The 21,988-nt window shown below is 39.5% G+C and overlaps 4 protein-coding genes across 5 annotated transcripts; 2 read left to right on the forward strand and 2 right to left on the reverse strand.

The window, feature by feature from the left end:
- The first annotated feature begins 202 nt into the window (after positions 1 to 202).
- ndufaf3 (NADH:ubiquinone oxidoreductase complex assembly factor) lies at positions 203 to 3,245 on the forward strand. Its single transcript, XM_023414222.2, has 5 exons — positions 203 to 316; positions 1,660 to 1,855; positions 1,950 to 2,016; positions 2,440 to 2,540; positions 2,682 to 3,245. The coding sequence occupies exons 1-5, from the start codon at positions 228 to 230 to the stop codon at positions 2,787 to 2,789; spliced, it is 561 nt and encodes a 186-aa protein (XP_023269990.1). The 5' UTR covers positions 203 to 227; the 3' UTR covers positions 2,790 to 3,245.
- Positions 3,246 to 3,967: 722 nt separating this feature from the next.
- Positions 3,968 to 7,378, reverse strand: LOC111660792 (rab GDP dissociation inhibitor beta). Its single transcript, XM_023414192.2, has 11 exons — positions 7,337 to 7,378; positions 6,478 to 6,585; positions 6,265 to 6,361; positions 6,029 to 6,163; positions 5,732 to 5,930; positions 5,503 to 5,634; positions 5,285 to 5,384; positions 5,019 to 5,190; positions 4,670 to 4,814; positions 4,498 to 4,552; positions 3,968 to 4,396 (listed from the first exon to the last, which is right to left on the reverse strand). Exons 1-11 carry the CDS (start codon positions 7,376 to 7,378, stop codon positions 4,250 to 4,252), a joined length of 1,332 nt encoding a protein of 443 aa, XP_023269960.1. The 3' UTR covers positions 3,968 to 4,249.
- Positions 7,379 to 8,387: 1,009 nt separating this feature from the next.
- On the forward strand, positions 8,388 to 13,796 carry tmem43 (transmembrane protein 43). Its single transcript, XM_023414193.2, has 12 exons — positions 8,388 to 8,538; positions 9,251 to 9,397; positions 9,551 to 9,685; positions 10,187 to 10,281; positions 10,400 to 10,449; positions 10,573 to 10,642; positions 10,746 to 10,816; positions 10,938 to 11,065; positions 11,181 to 11,255; positions 12,194 to 12,295; positions 12,382 to 12,499; positions 12,589 to 13,796. Exons 1-12 carry the CDS (start codon positions 8,434 to 8,436, stop codon positions 12,789 to 12,791), a joined length of 1,299 nt encoding a protein of 432 aa, XP_023269961.1. The 5' UTR covers positions 8,388 to 8,433; the 3' UTR covers positions 12,792 to 13,796.
- Positions 13,797 to 14,386: 590 nt separating this feature from the next.
- Positions 14,387 to 18,211, reverse strand: LOC111660814 (transforming protein RhoA). Of its 2 annotated transcripts, none has more exons than XM_023414220.2 (5): positions 18,101 to 18,211; positions 16,985 to 17,142; positions 16,070 to 16,190; positions 15,214 to 15,344; positions 14,387 to 15,132 (listed from the first exon to the last, which is right to left on the reverse strand). In XM_023414220.2, the coding sequence occupies exons 2-5, from the start codon at positions 17,138 to 17,140 to the stop codon at positions 14,959 to 14,961; spliced, it is 582 nt and encodes a 193-aa protein (XP_023269988.1). In that variant the 5' UTR covers positions 17,141 to 17,142; positions 18,101 to 18,211; the 3' UTR covers positions 14,387 to 14,958. The 2 variants fall into 2 exon arrangements, with proteins under 2 accessions (XP_023269988.1, XP_023269987.1); XM_023414219.2 differs by having other exon boundaries at positions 16,985 to 17,145.
- Positions 18,212 to 21,988: the final 3,777 nt, after the last annotated feature.

Raw genomic sequence — 21,988 nt, forward strand, 5'->3', positions numbered from 1 at the left:
TTGTCACATATGAGCTTTATGTTCAACAACAAACGGAGACACATATGTCTGTTAGGACAATTAGAATACAAATGTGATAATCTCTAATATAAATGAATAAAAAGCTTAGTTAGACTTGAGTTTTAAGAATTGTTCGATTGTGCGTTATACAACACCGGAAACGAGCGGCTTGTGTCACACAGAACTCTGTCCCCCCTGTCAGTCACCGGGTGCCTCGCTCCGTCAACATGTCCACTGCGGTGTGTACACGATTCCTGCTTCAGAGAGCAACAGAGAGGTTTCTCTTCTCCTCCAGGGCAGTACCCGCTTTCTCAAGGTATGGTGGTGTTTTGTTCAGGGCTTGTGATTCATTTAGAGCGAAAACCAAAACAAACCTCAGAGGGGTCGGTTAAATAACTGTCCCTTAATTTGACTTCCCTCCTCTCAGACTGTCCTCCCGGGAGACGAGGGCTTTAAAAGTCATGTCTTTGCTATGAAAGGCTCAACTATCCCACGAATTGTTTAATTCAACGGGTAGTATTGATTTATAAAGACGTATTTGTACTAAATGATACCCATAATACCCTGTTTGTTCAACTGCACCCATACCCTTCAGCTGCAACCATCATTTTCACGATTAATTAATAACTCCATTATCATCCTTTTATTAACTGACTAAGGTCCAGCAGATGTCAGAAGATAGTGAAACCCAGACATCTTCAGAAATTAATTTTTCTTATTTTCTCTTTGGGGTTCTGTCTGACTGTAAATGTTGACACCTGTGATAGATGATTAGCCAGCTGTTTTCTGAAGACACATGTGGTTTCCTTAGACTACAGACAATGGCTTTTCAGGTCGGTCACCTGTTGCAAACTATATATACTTAAAACTTTGAGATGTGCACATGTAATGTGATGTTTGTTGGTGATGTTTTGTTTTGTTTTGATTGAAACGTTGCTCGGTAACAGTGAATACAGAAACACTGTGGAAGAGAAGAACAGTTATTGCTTGGTCCAGCGTCTGTTGAAGAGGTTTTGTTTTCTGCTTCGTCCATTATAACTCCGAACATTCCCATTTGGAACAAGCCCTAATCCTGTTTGCCCCTTCAGGCAGCATCTCTGGCTCCATCTGCTGGAGTCACTTATTACATTCACACTTTGTTCAGGCCAGGTCACCTCATGAGCCCTGGTGAGGCAGCAGCTGAGCAGAAAATGCAGTGCACCACTTCTCAGAAACAAAGGATTGCTGAACTTGCTCAGAGTTTTGTAATAGTCAGGAAGAAAAGGTGTGAGAAGAACAGGGGGGGGTGAAACTTGCTACCGCTCCTTACACAAGCAGAAATGTTTGTTTCTTGGCTGCCTCTTTTCTGCAGAAACAGGCCTAAAGCTTTTGGCTGTCAGCCCTGTCAGTAGGTTGGCATTCAGTTTCTGGCTTTTAAACTGGGCCATATGGCAGGAGTTCTGCAGTGCAGTCTGTTTATGTGAAATTTAAAGTGATGGAGAGGAAGATAAAACCTGTGCACTAAATACAAAATCACACAGACTGTTTCAGGTCTACAGTTTTTAGGCCACTAGCTATTTTTGTAATAATAATACTGACAGTAAGTAATGGAAAATGATCAGACTAGTGCACTTAATATGTTATCGGTTCTAACTGAGTTTCCCTGTCTTTTCATTCCAGCCCATTTCTTTCTCGTGGTCATAGATTGGGACCCAGTGATGATGAAATGTACCAGCGTACCACAGTGTCCGTCATGCAGAAGGAGCCCGGCAGTGGGGTCATGATCCAAAGCTACAGTCCCAGAGGATTCAACATCGATGGCAATAAGGTGTTTGGACCCTGCGCTGTGCTGCCTCCTGCCATCCTGCAGTGGAATGTGAGAGAAATATCCAGACTACCTTCACAAACCATAGTTTGTTGCATCATTGTATTTAGTTTTTTTTAATGGTTTTAAATCTCTCTCTCTGCAGGTTGGCAGTCATAAAGACATCACAGAGGAAAGTGTCTCACTCTTCCACATGCTTGAACCAAGAATAGGTAAAAGAAAAAAAGATGGATAAATAAAAGCACACAAACATACAGATGAGTGTATGATATAAAATGTTTTAGTGAGGTGTTGAGCACAGCTTCAGTGACCCTTGGCATTGTCTACAAGTATCTGAAACCATTCTTCCAAAAGATATTCCCTCATTTGATGTTTTGATGACGGTGGTGGAGAACGCTGTCTAACACGTCGGTCTAAAATACCCCATGTGTGTAACTGGGTCGAGATCTGGTGATTCGGAGGGTGTGAAAACATGATTTACATAATTTTCATCAAACCATGGAAGCATCTCAGTGTATAGTTATTCATGTTTTTCCTTGATGTTGTCACTCATCTAGGTTCATATATGGTGTACATACATGTAAAAACATTTCCTCATGCATGTCGTGTGACTTATTTTCCTGTTATTTATGCAGAGATTCTTGTGCTGGGCACAGGCGCACGGCTTGAACGAATTAACCCCTCGGTCCTCGCTCTCCTCAAGAGTAAAGGCATCGCTGTGGAGGTGCAAGACACGGTAAAGCAGGCCCAGTTTATCAGTGTACTAAAGTGTAAATGCTCATCCTGACAGCATGAAGGACTTTAACAAAGACAAAGACAGGATGACTTTCACAGCTGTCCTAATTTTCTTCTTATTTTTCATCTGACTGTTTTTCAGCCGAATGCATGTGCAACCTTCAACTTCCTGACCAGTGAGAGACGAGTTGCAGCTGCTGGTCTGATCCCTCCACCTGTTAGCACAGCTCTGGAAGTAACACAGGAATAAGTTCTGTCATGTCCTTTGAGACGTTTTTTTTTTCTTCCGCATAAACCTCCCAAAGGAACAAAAACAGTGATCTCCACCTTCAGTATTTGGTTACAGCAGTTACTTTATAGATGAATCATTGACTCAGATCATCCATTGATCTGAGGCTCGCTGGACATTGAGCTGACAACGATCCTCACAAGCATTTGGACTGCTTTGAAATCGAAGTGTAGAAGTGTAGAAGTGTGTGTGTGTGTGTGTGTGCGTGCGTGCGTGTGTGTGCAAGTGCTCAGCAAATGTAGTCAAGTGAGGGGACACCAATGACGGAGAATTAGACTGCAATAAAGCGCAGCTGTATTCTTGTATAGAAATACTGTGTGTATAAATTATATATTTAAATGCTTTACATGTAACAAAAAATGAGTATCATGCATTTAATGTGTTTTCATGCATACCATAAATGTATAATAAGACCAACCTAGTATACTGTATTTTTTCAATTTAAACAGACACAGTGAAGAGCTGATGTCGTCTGCAGCAGATCTATAGGCAAAGAAAATTAAATTTTATATGTGTGAATATGTTCCAAGCTTTTGCCCGAGGTGTTGGTGGCGACTGTCCTTCACTTCGATAAGCCTCTTATATCTGTGCGTTTGTGCGTCCTCTGCCTCCAGCAGTGCTGGCACGCCGGTCTGCAACATATGACATATTTCAGTGGCTTTGTCCTCGCACTTAAGCTCCATAGATAAGAGAATCCACAAATCCTCTACAGATCACTGTGATTCATCTCTAATCATCTGCCTCTGTGCCACATGCCCAGCGTCAGTCTGAATGCTTAAATCCCTGTTGTTGACATGCAGGGTGCTGCTTGATTACATTCACCTGCTGCTACTATGTAATAGTTGCACTGGTTTGGTGCTTAAAGGATAAAAAATGATTTAATCCAGTCAAATGAACGCCTGTTGAGTCACCCTGGTCCATTTGAAGAAATCATGTGTTAGGTCAATTAAGATTATACCCCATTCAGACCCCGTGTTGGTGGTCTGTTAAACAATATGTCAAGTTAATACTAAAAACAAAGTAGGAATATGTGAGAGACTATTTTTTTAGACAAATGTAAGAGGAATTTTGATTGTCACAAAAGCCATTGTGCTCAGGATTTTACTCTGGTATTGTAAAGAATAAATCCTAAAATCGTGTAGCAAAAAAATTGTATTTATGGTTACAGATAATTATTCTTGTCTCATACCAAAACAATGCAAATGCAGAAGAATGGCTCTTAAAAGAACTGACACAAGACAAAGATGTTTTCCAAACTGTTCCTCAACATCATCATATTTTAGAATTTCACAAAAGGGAGAAATTATACCAAACAAATTCGAGGGAAAGAAAGATATCCAACATTTACATAGTACACTCACTGTCCAGTCTACATGTTACCTAACACACTCTGCCCAGCTGTTTGGTCCTGATGTTGAAAGTCAGTCGTCATCAGAGTTGTGAGACTGGTGTCTCTGCGACCCTCCGAAGCAGAGCTCTGCTCCTGTGATCCGGCGGTACAGGTCTTTGATGTCTTCACATTCACTCTCACAGTGGTTTGTTGCATCACATGAGCGTGACACAAATATCTAGTGAAGAACGAGCACAGAGGAGAAATCTGTTACCAACACTGGACCCACCACACTCCACTCCATTAAAAAATCTTCTTCTGGAGGAATCCCCTCATTACCTGACTCTTTTTTCCATCTTCGTTGGGAACGAACAGGTTGCTGACTGAAACGAATCTAAATTCAAGGCGGTCACAGAAAATAACATCAATTAAATATTGTTCAAATTCAATTTTACTGACACAACCATGAAATGTAAACAGTAAAAATTAAAGATTTATAAGTGTCACTAACTTTTGCATGATAGGCTCAAGAAGCTCCAGCCCAGGCTGCACCTCCTTCTCTGGGTTACTGGTTTCTGCTGTCGTGCTGACTGTGGCGATGTACATCCCATCTGAGGCCACATTGTGGGCATAGGACGCTACAGATATGTAAATGTCTGCATGAAAAGAAAAAACAGAGAAGCAGTAGTCCATACATTAGAAGTCGTTGTGATCATCTTTTCAAAGATTAAATTTAACCAATATCATTTATTTACAAAGATTGTGTGGAGTGGTTGACAGCAAACACACGTTTCTAATGACAGACTGGTAATAAATGAAATAAAACCTTCACTTATTTTTCAGGCTTTGACAAATTATACCTGATTTCCTGTTGAGTTGAGCTTGAGGGATGACGATTTGACAGGAGCTGGCCTCGTGGGTGTTTTTAACTGGATGATTTAATAAACAGATGACCCTTACGGCACGCCCCACTTTCCTCACTCGATTGGGAACATAGCTGGGGTCACAGATTAGCTGTTTACAGTGGAACAGCTGAGGGAGAAAAGACAAAATCACAATTGTACCACCGGATATTTTATTCAGTGCCTCCACCACTTTTTTTTTTTTTTTTTTGCATCTACCTTACCTTCCCCTCAGATTTCACAGCTTTTACTTTGCCGTTCTCCATCACAATCTCCTCCACTGTTTTGTTCAACAGGAAAGTTCCTCCGTACTCGGCACTCAGTCTGAAACACAGAGGCAGGATAGGCAACATGAAGAAAACATACCGACTGCATCTTTAGTAGCCGGCGAGAATCTCTGAACGTTTGCGATCGTGATGCTAAAAACTAGTGTGAGTGTAACCTCGCAAATCCCTGTGGTAATTCTCCCAGCCCGTACACAGGGTAGAGGTATGGACTGGTGTTGTGGCGGGACAAAGACTCAGAGTACAGCCTGATCCGTCTGATGGTTTCCAAACAGGGCTGGTCCAGGTAACTGCAGGGATACCAGGTGACAGTAAATGAGATCAGGCAGGTTTCAGCTTCAAGGAGAATCTGTCAGCATCTGGTTTCTAAAAGTTCCCGTGACTGACCTGTCACTGCCGTGTAAGGCTATGGCATGACCTGTGAACTCCATAACATCTAATCCCAGGTCAAAGCGGCAGAAAAGGTCCCGTGTGGTCGTTTTGTTAGGGTCCACCTCCTGGTAGGTCCGAGGGTTTCTCACGTCAAAGTTCAGGGCGAAGAGCAGCAGCTTCCTGAACCTTCTCTTGTCAAACATGCCCATCAGATCTGAAACATTATGGGTTTTAAAAAAAAAAACATTATTAAACAGAATGATAAACGTGCATGGAAAATGATATAAAAACAGGGCAATAAAAGAGCATCACCTGAAGCTTGGGCATCTTCCTCTGTGGCGGGGACTTTGTGCACTTTCCCCGCTTTGTAAACAAAGCTGCCATCAACAACTCTGAAGTCCAGATAGCGAGTAACATCAGTGTGCACCAAGATCTTCACCAACTCACCTAAAGCAAACAGACAGCTCTCACGGACACTCATTTACACTAAAGCAATGCAAACAGAATGCATTGCACAAGTCCCACTTCAGATGAATAACACTGCTCACCATTGGTAAGAAAAAATTTGGGGATGAGGTCAACGTTCCACTCTTTCCCACGGCCCATAGATTTAGCAGGACCTGAAACCTTGAACTTCTTATACAGCTGTAAATGCAGAAACACATTGAATAATAAACACCACAAATCAGCAGAGTTGCACAACTTTGGTTATGGGCGGCACACGCATGTCTGCTAATGTGTTGCTGTTTGTGTGAACACACCTCCTGAAGGGGAGAAATGGATGCGCTCTCTCCTCCATAGAAGGGATTTTTGTCAATGTGAAGAACCTTTTTCCCATTTAGAGACATTAAACCAGAGAGGATGCATTCCTGGGAGAGACGGGGAGCAGTCAGTTAGAGGGTCAGATGCTGTCAGAATCACACAAGGTGTAGGGCAGCAGTTGGCAGTGTGCATCCACAGATCAGGACAAGCATAATGATGTCATTTAATTACTATAAATCCCTTTAACAGCCAACGGGCGATTAGGAAGTCAGCACGTGGGTAAACAGTAAAACTGTGAAAAATATGGGAAGAATTTTACTGAAGTGATGATTCAGTATATTTTTAAGCACCAAGTGCAAAACATAAATGTGTATCTCTGCATCTGAGCTTAAAGAACAATTTGATGTCGGTAATGGAGATGATAACAATCATTGTGAGGGATAATCTTAATTTCTTTAGCACGTTCCGATGAATGACATATCTCTGCCATGGCTTTGCTTGACCCTTTTTGTCAAGTTTAAAGCTCACGCATCTGAGAAAACAAAACTTTCACTGACACTTAATGGATTTCCACGTGCAATAAGCAGATTTTGATGAGGGTTAGGTTTATATATTTTTTTGCATTTTAAATAAAAATGTACCCTAAATATAATTACCATTCACACTTTATTCATACACTCAATATTAGATAACACTTGTTTCAGCTTTCAAATGAATTACATAGCTGCCAGTTACTGTGCTCTTAAGAAGGTGTCTGAGTAAATCTAAAGTACTACTCCATGAACTGACAGACATCTGTTATTTTCCTCACATGACTCATGCAGGAGGCTACATATATATTTATAAAAGTTTTCTTACCTTAAGTCCAGTTCCAAGCACTATAATATCATATTCCTGCATCCTAACGCTCTCTCCACTTGTTTCTCACTGCCTCACTGAGTCCCAGTGGTTTTCCTGTGTGCAGTCTGTTGCAGTGTGTGTGGTGTGTGTCTATGTGTGTGTATGTGTGTGTGTGTGTGTGTGTGTGTGTATGTGCCTGTGGGCATGTGCATGTATACATATAGAGACACAGGTGTGATGATGATAAGTGCTTTGTGTTCCTTGATAATGCAATAATCCTATTATGATTTGTGAGAGAGAGAGAGAGAGAGAGAGAGAGAGATTAACTACAAGAGGTGGGGTTTCCCATTCGCTGCAGATTGAGGTATTAGATGAAGATCATGACATCATTGGTGAAAGAAGTATTCAGATCCCTCGTTTTAGAGAAAGATACAACAATGTAAAAGTACAAATAAAAATAATTATTTCAAAATCTCCTATCACCAAAATGCAGCCTACTCAAAGTATCAACAAAGTGCTTCTTCTGTAAAATAGCACAATTCAAAGTGTGATATTTATCATGTTATTGGTATATTACTGATTCATTTAAGTGTGTATATGCATTTTTTTTTTTTTAAATGATCATGTATTTTATGTAAGAAATCTTGAACTGAAAAATAACTAGCAGACTAACTTTTGCAGGACAAATGTAGTAGAATAAAAATATGCAACATGTCCTTCTGAAATGTGGTGGAGAAGAAGTGTATATTATCATAAAATGGAAATACTCAAGTAAAGTACAAGGACCTCATAATTTTTACTTAAATAAAGTACTTGAGTGACTGTACTAGTTTATATTCCACCACTGGATACCTTAATTCTCAAACAACAAAAAACAGCATAATTTCAACATTACATCACATTAAACTGAAGTCAGTAACGCCCTCCTGTTCTGAATGACCTGCTACAAAAACTCCATTACCCATGATAACGTGAGCCGAAGATGTTGCGCTTCTTATTAATACCAGGGTACTCGAGCGGCGTAGACGGAATCCAAACTTATGAGGTACAGCGCCGACTCCGCCTACCGGTGCTACTTTCGGGACACGCCGTGTAAAAAATAGAGCGGACCTTTTATGTCAAGTAGCCGTTGGTGTTACAGCTTTCAGTCGCTGGCATCTTCAACTTTACTGTTTGATTGTGGAGCTGAACAAGTCAGAGAAATGTCTTCAGCACAGGCAGTAAGTGGATCACTTCAACCACTCTTGTTTTATTTCAGTAACAATAACTCCTTCCGGTTTTCGTGATGCAGTTAAAGTTACCCGTTAGCACCTTAACTACCGCCGTTTCTCATTTTGCTTCAGTTTACAGTGTGATACATAGCTAGTTACATCTTTACGGAGGCGTAACTGGTAAACCTGGTTACACGTTTCTTGTTACAGCAATTCGTTTCATATTTCTGATGAATTTTCATTCGTTGAATAATGAAAATGAGGGTTGGAAGGAAAATTAGCACAGCACAAAAGAGGTGTGTCATTTGCTCACACCTAAGTCTGTGACATGGTGCAGAGTTCCTGGCTAACCCTGAATTAACATGGTACTTTCACTTGCCTTGCTACTCGGAAACAAATCCAACTGTCTGATGCAATGAGTCCGTGTCAAATGCACATAAACAGAGAAGTTGACCTCACTAAGTTTATCTAATCAATGAAACTGCTCTTTAAATTTGTCATTACACACACTGGGTTAACACCGGAGAAAGTTTTTACTTGTTTCTTTAGTGGAGTCAAATCTGAATCCTCAACTAGAATAACCAGAACTTTTCTTTTATTTGAGAAGAATGAATCCTAATTCCTTGTTCCAGTTGAAGTCACACAAGTCATCCATGTTTCATTTTGATGTTGTGCTTATTGCAGACATTCAGCTATAGTTTTATATGCTTGTTTGTCTCAGTTTTCAGGAAAAAACCCAAACCAACACAAGCGTGTATCTGTTCAAGCTAACCCTGGATTCCTGGAGCGACTAAGTGAAACTGCAGGAGGAACAGTTGTTGGTGTCGGACTGTTTTTCCTCTCTATTTATGTTCTCTTTACCAATGAGGTAGGAACCATTGATTCAGTCTCAAACAGTTGTTTTTAATTGTATCACATCAAGGTGCTTGCTGTTATACTCAGGGTTAAATTGTTGTGTTGCAAGTTAATGTCACATCAGACTAACACAGTGCATGTGCTCTGTAACTGTTTCTGTCCTCAGGGACGAGCTCTGCAAACAGCATCTTCCCTGGATGAAGGTCTTTCTCAGGTTGTGTCGTTGGGGCCCTACATCAGCCTGGACCTGCAGAACAACAACCGTTTAGTTCACCTGTCTGCACAGCTGCACACTGCACAGGTAGGTTGTACTTGACTATTGGTTGCAGTTTTAATTCTCCCTTGTGTCAAACTGCTCCTCCCATTTACATATCAATCATAATAAATGATCAAGTGAGTAACTGAGATTTGACTTTAAAAAAGTTTATTATTTAACTACATCTGATCACCATCAAAATCAAAAAAACTAAATCACTCACTATATTGTAATCACATTCTTTAAAATCTTAAATGCCAATACCTGTATCAGTCTACCAACTAGTACTGAAGTTTTCAGTACTAGTTGGACTAGATATAGTATTTTCCAACTCATATAAGCTGAAACTAAATTACATTTTTGTTAGAAGCTTAACCAGGTTGGGGTGTAAGCAGGTTATCATCTTTAGGTGATGTTTGTTTTATTCTGTTGCTGATTTGACAGGTGTATAAAAAATTTCAAAATCAACTACGTTTGAGAAGTAAGTGATACTCAATGCACTAAATTTTACTTCAGGTTATAAATCATCTGCTTCTGTTTCTGTAGCCGCTGCATGACCCCAACTACAGAGTGGTGGTGCAGGCAGTGAAACTGAAGAGGCAGGTGGAGATGTATCAGTGGGTGGAGTACCGGGAGAGCAAGTGAGTCTGTTGTCTATGTGTCAGCAGTCAGGGCGGGGTCAGGTGTAAAAATGTTGGCTGGATTACAGAATATACAGAATGAAGACAAGGGAGTTTGTTACTTTATGATTAATTTCAGGGACTACCAAGAGGATGGTGAAACCAAAACTGAGACGACGTACAGCTACAGTGAGTTTTTTTTTTTTTCTTAAGTTAGTAATATCTGGTTACAAGATGGCCTGCTTGACTCTGGTTGAAGTTGTGTGCATTTTGTTGTGTCCGATGTGAAGCATTGTGATTCCTTTTTTTCAGACACTGAGTGGAAGTCAGAGTTGATCAACAGTCGTAATTTTGACAAGGAAATCGGTCACCAGAACCCAAGGTACTCTAGTGCTTGTAAGATTATTGTGTTGTGTTCTGTGGTATCTGAAATCATTTTCTATGCTTTTGTGTGCACTTCATATTTAATTGAATCTTTATTACAGTGCCATGGCGGTTGAGAGTGTCACGGTAGTGGCTCCTGAAGTCAGAGTTGGGCCTTTCATTCTCTCTAAAGGTATCTCCAATATCTGAACAATCTGACATAAACACACTTAATATAGTATATTATACAATATTATACGCCTATTGTTTGTCGGACTGAAGACTGTTGAGACTCAGTAGTTGATTGTCCTCAGGCCTGGTGGAGCAGATAAATGACTTCCAGACACTGAGTTTGAGGGATTTTTCTGCCTTAAACGTGGACCCTTTCCTCTCCATTGATGACGATTATTTCTATCACACTCAATACCCACGTAGGCCGGAAGTGAGTATCAAGATTTTAACTCCTTCCAGATACATAAAGTGCATTATTTATTTCATTTTCCTTTAATCCTCTGCACTTCCTGAGTTGTTACTATTTGTTTGGTTTTATTCACAAGGTTGGGGATGTGCGCGTGAGATTCTCCTTCGCTGGACTGAGTGGTGAGACGTCTCGACTCGGCCCAGCTCAAACTGTGAGTGCCGCAGATGACACGGTCAATATTCATCTCAATTATGATGACACACGTCAGTGAATAATAGACATCAAGCATTTTCTGCATGCATTTCTGCTGTGTCCTTACCCATACTTATATGTATATGTTGGTATTTAAAACTCTCCACAATTAAGTATTTTGATGCTTCAGAAGATGCATCAGAATCCATCCATGACAAATGAACTGAACTGTTTTAACTAGTGCTGAAACAATGAGTCTGGTGGACTAGTTGATCGACAGAAAATTAAGCAAACAACAGTTTAATCAGTGTAAATTGAATATCTTTGTTTTGGACTGCTGATTTAAGACTATCTGAGCCTTGAAAAGGTAATTTTACAACATTTTATAGATTAAATGATCATTAGTTGCAGCTGTAGTTTTAATAATCCTTGTACTATTTCTTTTGAATAATGAAACTATAGCTGTAACTAATGATTATTTTATTTATTGCTGATTATTTTCACAAGTTATTGCTTTGGTCTGAAAAATTTAATGCGGCCAACAGCTTAATGGTATACTATAAAGATTAGCATATACAGTTACTGTTTAACATGAATTGAACTGGGTAAGATGTCATAAAATAGTGAAAAATCACAATATCCTTCAATCCCAGTGAAATACCTTCAAATGTCATGTCTGGTTAACGATACAAAACCCAAAGATTTTCAGTTCACTGTCACACAAGACAAAGAAAATCGTTTTTAAAAAGCTAGGACCAGGGAATGTTTGGCATTTTACCTGAAGAATTACCTAAACAAGGAATCATTGATCAAAATAGTTGCTGGTTAATTGAGTGATTGACTAATCCGCCTATTGCTCCAGCCCATAATGAAACTATTAGATTCTACCTTACTCTGTTTTCGTCTAAATTGTAGTTTCCCTCTTCAGTTACTGGAGAAACAATACTTATTTTTCAGGTCAGTATTGTGGCCATGCAGAGGGGGGAGCAGCTGAAGCCTTTTAAAACCAGGTCAGGAGACACCCTGGAGATCCTGTACCTGGAGGAGCTCTCTGCAGAGGTCACTGTGGAGTTTTTCTCTTTTGGTTCATATTTTCCATGTGGTCTTTGTTCTCGTACTTGATGCCTTTGTATTGTTGTCTGTAGGAGGTTTTTACAAAGGAGCACCAGTACAACAGTATGAAGACATGGGGACTCAGGGCTGCAGGATGGGCTCTCATGTTCCTTAGCATTCAGCTGACCATGCGCATCATCTACACACTCGGTAAACAAACACTCACTGCCACACCATCCATGGATTTCATTCATCCCTGCGTCTGTCAATCATATTCCCTGTATGTTTTGTGCCTGCAGTGGATTGGGTTCCTATTCTCAGAGAGCTGGTGTCCGTGGGCCTGAAGATCTTCGCCTTGTGCGTCTCCTGCTCTCTGTCTCTTCTCACCATTGGAGTAGGTTGGATTTTTTACCGACCCTTAGTGGCAGCAGCTCTGGGAGCACTAGCTCTCCTGCCGATGTTTCTCGCCCGCTCAGGACTTCCAGCCAAGAAGAACGAGTGACTATTGAGCTGATGACTATTACAGCAGTTCCCGATGCCTGGCTGTAGCCATCCATCAACGGTGTGAGACAGTATTGTACTGCTGGTTTTTCCACAGCAGGGTTGCGAACTGCATAGGACTTGTTTTCTTGGGTTAAATAGACGTTCTACGATAATAAATGTTTTTCTGTAATGAATACAATAGGTTTAATCCACCATCCATCAGTGTTTAAATGGATTTGAAAATTATTTTACACTTTCTCACCCTGATAATATATTGAAATACAAAAAAAAATCACCTCAACCACACTGCTTATTCGGTCAGAAATCGGTGGAAGCTGTTTGCTGTTGCCTTTAGATCTGCTATCAGATGTGGCCTTTTCCTCCGCCCATGCAACTCTTCACTGTTCTCACTTGATAAACTGCTGATCAGTGAGCAACATGCAGTCACAGTAGTGTCATTTTAACTGTAAAAAGAACTCACCAAAGACTTGTTGCTATCTCCACAATACTGAGACTCAGTTGTCAGTTTATTAGGTACATCTAGCCAAAAAAAACTAATGCAGTCCTATACAGAAGCCCCGCAGTGAACCCTACCATCATGAAGATTATAGTGTTCAGTTTTGAACACTATACATTGAACATAAATTTCATGTAGGTACGATTTATTGCAGGGCTGTTGTTAGACTGCATGTGTTTCAGGTTGGTGTACCTAATAAACTGCTTAACTGAGTTCATTGTGTAAAATATAAGTAATATAATATAAGCTTCATATATTCTCCATTTCCACCATCTCACTTGAGGGAATACTGTGTATCTCACCATGGAATTTTTCCAAACTTGAAAAAGAACCGGTAAACGCACATACTTCTCATTTGGAAAGTGATGAATGTCACCACTCCTGACAAAAAACAAACAAAAAAAAGAGACCAATTCTGGTCAGCACCAAAATGGAGATGTACAATTTTGTTCTATTGTTTGTATGCAGTGTATGTCAAATAAAGCACTTTTTTGTCTATCAACTTCAGACCTAAACAACTTCTGGCTCATGTTTTCGATAGAGGTGCAAGTCAAGTTAGCCTGGAAGTGCAGAGGCTTACAAGTTGAGCCTAAACAATATTATCTAATGACAGCAATATCAGCAGTGGCATATGTACAAGCTAATATCTAACTAAAAGGTAAAGTATTACAGAAATGTCAATGGCTGCTGTAACTTAGAAACTGTACAATTTGTCCACCAGAGAGCAATGACAGGTTTATTTTTCAACTGTAAGATGTTTTTCGCTCAGTAAATATTTTGGTCTTGAGTTGTTAACCAATTTAAGGGATCCTTATCACAAATAGTTGTTGACAACATAGATTGATCAGATATTTTAACCTTAAAAGAGTGGCTTGTGTTAGTCTACAATTCCCACCGCTGTATTAACAAAGTGGCCTTGAGCTTGCACTTAAATGCATATGCAAAAAGACCAGTATCAAATTGCATGTGCATGATCAAAAAGTTGAATTCTAGTAAACATTTTGCCTGAAAGTTGCTTAAAAAGTCTTCAATCTGTTTCTGAGCTGGACTATTATTCACTGTGTTAAATGTCACTCAGTGACTGTTAAGTGATGCAATTTATCAAGATTCTTACAAAGTAATTTATTACACAAAACACTAAGTTTCCATTTGCGTTTTAACAAAATGAGTTTCCAGTCTCATGTTGTGCATGTGATCATAATGCACATAGGATTTGTATATGAAGCGCACAAACAAATTTCTACTTCATGTGTGCATCAGTTTGTTGAAATAATTAAAGGACTACGGGTCACAGTGTAGAGGTACTTCACCCTAGTTGGCTGTGGAAACATTCCTCAGATCAGCAGGCAGGGCTTAAGCACTTAACTGTAGTTGGCAGGTATGACACAACAGGTCCCCTGGCTGACCTCTTTGATTACATGTTGACAAAGGAGGTTTCATTATGGCAAATTTACTCATGTTAAAGTACAAAAAAGTATTTTTCCATTACCTCAAAATTGAATACTGACAGAACCTGACTACTTTTGCTTAAGACAAAAAAAAGTAAAAGCATTACACCTTTAGTAAAAACTGGGGAGAACAGTCTTTTTTTGTGGGTGTGGTTGGGGGTAGGTTTGACCTAATGCTCCTTTTTTCTTTCCCCCGTAGGAAGCAGTCCTCGTGCCCCTGTTTACAGTAGGACACATTTACTGCTCTTCTTTCCTCGCCTGGCTTGTAGTGCAGCCCTGGTGGCCATCTCGAAGACTTCCCTCACACCATCCTTTGTTTTTGCAGAGCACTCCATGTATCCAAAGGCACCGATCCTGTTAGCCATGTCCCGTCCATCCTCTGGTTTCACAGGTTCCTAGAAAGAGAGAGTCAAGGAGTTTTAGGAAACATGCATCCATCAGTAGCAGAGTGTAATGTGTCTGTTCTAAATTTGTACCTGCTTCATTTTGGCAAGCTCCCTCCGGGTGTGCTCATCATTACGCAGGTCCTTTTTATTTCCCACCAGTATAATGGGAACATTAGGGCAGAAGTGTTTCACCTCAGGGGTCCACTTCTCAGGGATGTTCTCTGAATGAGGGGACGAAAGACACCACCAGTCAGAGCAGACTCACACTGTTGAAGTGCTGCAACTGCCAATTATTTTCATTATTGATTGACCTGTGGATTATTTTCTCAATGCATCAATTCATTTGGTTTGTAAAAAAACAGAATACAGTGTAAAAAATGCCCATTGCAATTTTCTACAGCCAAAGGTGATCAAGAGTATCACTTTTATCATGACACAAGATAATTAAAAAAAAAGAAAACTCTCGCAGTTAAGACTCTGCAACCATCAAATCTTTAGCATTTCTGCCTGAAAAAAACAATGGAACGATAAAGTAATCATGAAAACACTTGACAATTAATTTTCTGTCCATGACTAATTGACTAATCTATGCAGCTCTAGACAGTAGGCTACATGTAGGTGAGATGACGTGGTCTAGACTTAAATTAAGGAGAGCAAAAAATCATCAGTGCCTGTTCAGCTTTTTTGCTCTTGGCTGGTTATTTACATGAAATTATTGGAGTGAGTCTAAATCTTCAACTGGTCTCGTCTCTTCTCTGGGTTCTCTCCAAATGTTTACCTATTATTAATATTATCCTATTATTATTATTATTACTACGAGATACCAGTTAACTGAAACAACATACAAAGCATGGCTAGGCTTTCTAATTTAGATCAAATTTACATGAAAAAGAATAATGCACCATAAACATTAACATACACATCAGAGCTTTCTGTTATCACTTACCAAGACTGTCAGGACTGTCGATGGAGAAGCACATGAGAATGACATCAGTGTCTGGATATGAGAGCGGACGCAGTCTGTCATAGTCTTCTTGACCTGCTGTATCCCAGAGCGCTAACTCGACCTGCCACAAGAGTTAACAAGTTATCACCCACACAAAGTCAAACCGTGTTCAGGATGCTATTGGTCTGACATTATATTGACCTAATGAGTGCATTCTCACTACTATCCTGGATTCAGAAATACTCATGGGGCGCATAAAACCACATCCCATTTGCAATGACTCTGATTAACTATTTTACATAAAGCATCACCTTATGATACACCAGGACCATCAGGATGAACAGTTTCATAGGTCAAGTTCATGTTTTGAGAAAATACTGGCATAATTATAAATTTCAATGTTGTTATGGACTGATGTTAAGCATTAATTTTTACTCTTACTTCCTATACAATAGCAGCAGTAAATTGGGATTTTGGACACTTAAGCAATTAACAGTTGGTGTCATCACTGAAGGGTGTACAATCCATTGTATTCTGGGATTGTTTATAGAAAGTCATGTACATGCCATGGACCCTACTTTTTTGTTCCGTTGCAGGGATTTTAAGAGTACTCTAAAAAGGACACTCAGAATTCAGACACATGGGAATAAAATGCACTATATCGTAAGTAAGGACTGATATTGGACACAGTCAGGTTCAAACTTATCCCGATTATCGTGAAGCACACAAGGAATCAAAACACTCAAATGACTACACTTTACCACCTGTACCACTGTGGGTGAAAGGAAGTGGAAAGAAAATACAACCAGCACATAGTTGTTGTTGTTGTTGTTGTTGTTGTCATCATTATCAAGGTGCCGAGTTACGTAATGTTGATTATAGTCAGAAATGTGACAAGAGTTAAATAATTCATACCTGTTTGCTATCAACTTCAATGTCTGCAACATAGTTCTCGAAGACTGTTGGCACATACACCTCTGGAAACTGGTCCTTACTGAACACAATGAGCAGACAGGTCTTCCCACAGGCTCCATCTCCCACTATGACCAGCTTTTTCCTGATTGCTGCCATAGCTGCTGACAAAGCACAGAAAACAGCAAAGGTTACGACGTGAGAACAACATCTTTAACAACAGGGAGGGATGTTTTATTGCATTCATGCATTATGCAACCACTACCACTGTGAGAAACGATGAGCAGCAGTAACCTTCAGCTGTGTTGACACAACGCCAGACCCGTCTGAAACCAACACCCGAGGCTAACTATTCAGCTTTCTACTCCAAAGCTGTTCATACTCAGGCATACAGTAGGTTGTGTACAAGGAAAGACACGTGGATTTTATAAAACAGCTGACATCCCCTAAGAATTTAGTTGACTTTAAGTGTTAAGCGAGAGTAGGGACCTTCTTGTACGATGATACGTTTCCGCTCCAGTGTTTCTGACCCACCCCGGCATCAAGCTCGACTAATTTTCCCCTAAAACGTTTGTCCCGCATCACAATTACTGCAGTGATTAAACTAACATCAAAGTTAATAAACTGACAGCTGGAATCGATATAAAATTATAAATCACTCCACCGCTGGTTGACCTAGATTTCAGCGAGCGAGGAGGATGTTCTGTTTACAAAAGACTTGACGCTAGCTAGCGTAGCTAACCAGCTAGCGTTAGCCGGATGTGTGGCTAGTGCGCTAAGTTCACATCTTTATGGCTTTATTCAAAGATTGTGTACGATACATATACAATACGTATCATACAATTCATCTAATGTCACAACAGTGTTTGTGGCTCCCTCCCAACCACTCAGTCAAAACTTGCTTTTCACTTTGAATCACAAGCCCGTACGACTAGCTAGCTAGGCTTAGCTTAGCATAACGGAAGTCAATGCGACTTCATCGGTTCGTTAGCTAGCTAGCGTAGACACGATATCGGAAGAAAATATAGGTTAATTAAATATATTTAACGATATTATTGCCAATAAAACAAACTGACAAAAACTGAAACTCAATTTTTGGTGTTAATATTATACTCTTACCTTCTGATTGGTTTAAAATGTGTCCAAATGGTCTCCAAGTAGTGCTTTGTTGGCCTCCGTCGCTTCTCCCTGACTGCGCCGCTGCTGCTGGAGGATTAACAGGAGGGAAGTGACCGAGGGGCGGGGAGAGAATAACAATACCCCGCTGTATAAACATTATAAATTATACTTTATACATGTAATACATTATTGTTATTTATTAGAAGATATGGTTGATGTGTTGAACCATTTACTGTACTTAATCTTAAATATGAATGTATTTTGTCTTACATTAAATACAATACATATTTTGTTTATTGGACTGCTGTGAATTATATTGTCCCATATTTGTTGTGGTGGAGGAAGTATGCAAGCAAAAGTACAAATACTACTCTATAAAATTCTTAAATGTATTTAATATAAGTATAATCAGGAAAATGTACTTGAAGAATTAAAAGTAGAAGTGTTCTTTCAAAAAATGGCCCCTGTGACCTAGTGATGGTATATATATCATTAGATATCAACATTTTACTGCTGTGGTTGGTTGGGATGGGGCTCATTTTTAATTTAAAACATTATTTATTTAATTCTGATTTGATTGGTTTGCAAAACTTCAGAAAACAGTCAGAAATGCACATCACAATTAGGCCTGCCCAGAGCCCAAAGTGGCACATTCACATTGCTTGTTTGATATTTGTCCACACCTCAAAATTATAAAAAAAGAATAAATCAAAATGATCAAAAATAGTTAAAAGGGAATAAAGAAAATCCTCACATTTGAGAAGCAGGAACCATAAATAAAAAGTTTCACATGAAAAAGAGTTTAAATTAGTTGACAATTAATTTTCTATCAGTGGAGATTAACCAATTAATCTTTTAACCTCTATTCCTATACTGTTGGGTAGTTTAATCTATTATAAAGCATCATATTATCAACTCCATGTCTATTCCTTGCAATTTGTAAAGTAACTAGTAATTAAAGCTGTCAAATAATTGTAGTGGAGTACAGTACTTGAGTAAATGTACAGAGTTACATTCAGAAATGTAGCTTCCATTTACTCAAGCATTGTACTGAAGAGCAATTTTGAGTTGCCATAGCTGATGTTGACCTGTTTGGGGTGCCTCTGAGCTCCGGCACAAAATTGAGCAGCTGGGTCCCCTCTCTTCATGCACTGTGTATATTATTGCTATGGGCTCAGAGTTGTTGTTTGGTAATTGATCATTGATTGTTAATTTTATGAATGAATCACACAATAATAATAATAATAATAATAATAATAATAATGATAATAATAATAATAATAATATGTACCATGTAAACACAATAGGCCCTTATGCACTGGAGATATTTTGACTTGTCATAGTAGAAAAAGCACAGGTGTTACTAATAACATTAACGATGTTTGTTCAAGTGTCCAAGTAAAACATGTCAGTGTGACAATGAGCCAGCATGAACAATACTAGGAAAATGAAACTGAAGCAGTTAAATGGAATTCAGCCATCATTAATTTTATTATTTACGCCTGTGCTTTTCCTACTGTGACATGTCAGAATGTCTTCTGTGAAAAGGTCTTAAGACAAGATTTTGACACAGGCCCTCATCCCGACAGGACCAACCATGTCATGTCAACAGATATTGTGCTTTAGTAGCGCACATTTTTTTCTTCTTGGGGCTTTCCGAGATGTTTTCACATAGCCATGTGAGATACTTAATTTACTTGTTTTTTCTTTATGGTATACTTCTACTCCACAACATTTTAGAGGGAAATACTGTACTATAACTATAGTTACTAATTACGTAGATTATGATTTCACAAAACATATGATCAGTAAACATGATGCATTGTTACACATTAAACTACACAGTGGGAGCATTCTCTAGCCTTTATATAGCTTCACCTCAACCAGCTACATTAAAATGCCTCTTACACATGAATGCACCCATATTTATAATCAAAGAAATACAGAGGGGTTCAAAAGTAGGAAAGTGGTCTCAAACCTTTTGACTTTTGGACCGTGACCCAGACTTTTGATACTTCAATAACAATCTCCAAATAAAAATGGTACGTTTACTGAAATAGAATAGAATTACTTAGAATGGAGTATTTTTACACTGTGTTATACTTTTACACTGATATGACTTCTAAGAAGTGTATGTCATACTGATAAACATCAGCTACAGCCTCTTCTGTCTGTTCTGTGTGGTAGATATGGCGCAAGGATGTTGCTGACTGCAGGTCAAAACATTTAGTCATCTATAATGGAGACAGGGATTGTAATAAGAAAAGTGTTTTGTTGATGCTGATCATTTAAATGTGGACTGAGAAACGATTAAAACACTTTAGACTGATAGGATGAGGCAGAGACAGACAGAGATAGTGTGTTCTCAGTTGGTGCAGCAGTGTATTAATAACTACAGCTCTTACTCTAATCCAGATAAGAGGCTTTCTCAGCACTGCTCAGTTCCACCTCACGGAAATCAACTCAGGCGTGTTTCCATGAAAACAGTAACACTAATACTTCACATCCACGTGTATGTTCAAGTGGCCGGTCATTCAATGGTGAAAGGAAAAAAAACCTTGGGAAAAAAAAAAAGAGAAAATATTTGAGGTTAATTTCTCTGAAATCCACAGGCTGCATGATCCACTTCTGAGAATAACATCAATTTGTAAGCAGATGTCCTTTTAATAGCTAACAACAGTTTTCCACGAACAGCCTTTGACTTTCATTCGGGTAATGATTTTGCAAGAGGGTGTGTTTTACTTTTTCAAATGGAAGATATCTGTCATGGCTGGTGGTAGGAGCACAGCCAAGGAGGACCCAAATGCAGACACACATGGCGGGCTGATGTAGTGAAGGAACTTTAATAGATTAAGTGATGAGGAGCAGGCTTACAGGGAAATGGCTGGACAGGTAGGCAGGCTGGTATACATACAGGTAATAGGAACAGGAGTCCACATCGTGAGCAGCACAAAGGAAAACATGCAGAGTCATTAGCAAACAATCTGGCAACTGACAGGGGAAAAAGGGCTGTTATAAGTACCAGGGAGGGAAATGAGGAAGCCAAGGGAGGTCCAGTGATTGGAAATGCCAAACAGGTGAAGCAGGTGGATCTGGAAACAGGAAAAAAGTCCAAGGGTATCTGGTGGGCAGGTGGACTATGACAGGAAGCCAAAAAAGAATAGGGTTGAGACAGTAAGTTCAAATGGCCAGTCAGGTGAAAAGACAATCCTGAGGTTTATTTCTCCACAGGAATGTATGATCCTCTTCTGAGAATAACAGCAGTTGGAAAAAGATGTCCTTTAATAACTAACAACAGTTTGATTTACATAACAGCCTTGAAGTGGTTTTGTAAAAAGGTGTGCTTGACTTCTGCAAATGGAAGATATCTGATTTAAGAAAAGGATTCTGCACATAAAAGAAATACAAAACACACACTGTACCCTGTCCTTTATCTAATCTTTTAAAATGACTTGTCAGCAACCTGTGACCCTCAAGTCTGCAGGTCATGTAGTGTCAGCCTGACCTCAATATATCCACTCAAAATATTGGTTACAACACGTCTCATCAGTGTAACCTCGAATATTCAAAATCTTGATCATAGTTTGATTGGAAGAGCATCATTACAGTGACACGCAGAGGGGAACAGACCACTCATGCTCTCCCTCCAGTCTGTTGGATTTTGTGCTAGATCATGAACACTTTTATCAGGATAACCATAACAGGAAATCAATTAGTATGTGGGGACATATTTAATGGTGAGGATGGCCATAATGGTTCCCAGAAGTTGCAAGTGTTACAGGATATCACTGTTGGCTTAGCCATGATTCATCAGGTTCATTGATTTAATGAACAGTGTATAAACATTTCTCTCTGCAAATGTAAGCCCCCCCCCCCCCCCCCCCCCCC

Source organism: Seriola lalandi, unplaced genomic scaffold (assembly GCF_002814215.2).
Source record: "Seriola lalandi dorsalis isolate HSWRI2012SDOR001 ecotype SW California unplaced genomic scaffold, Sedor1 jcf7180002054522, whole genome shotgun sequence".
Taxonomy (NCBI): Eukaryota; Metazoa; Chordata; class Actinopteri; order Carangiformes; family Carangidae; genus Seriola; species Seriola lalandi.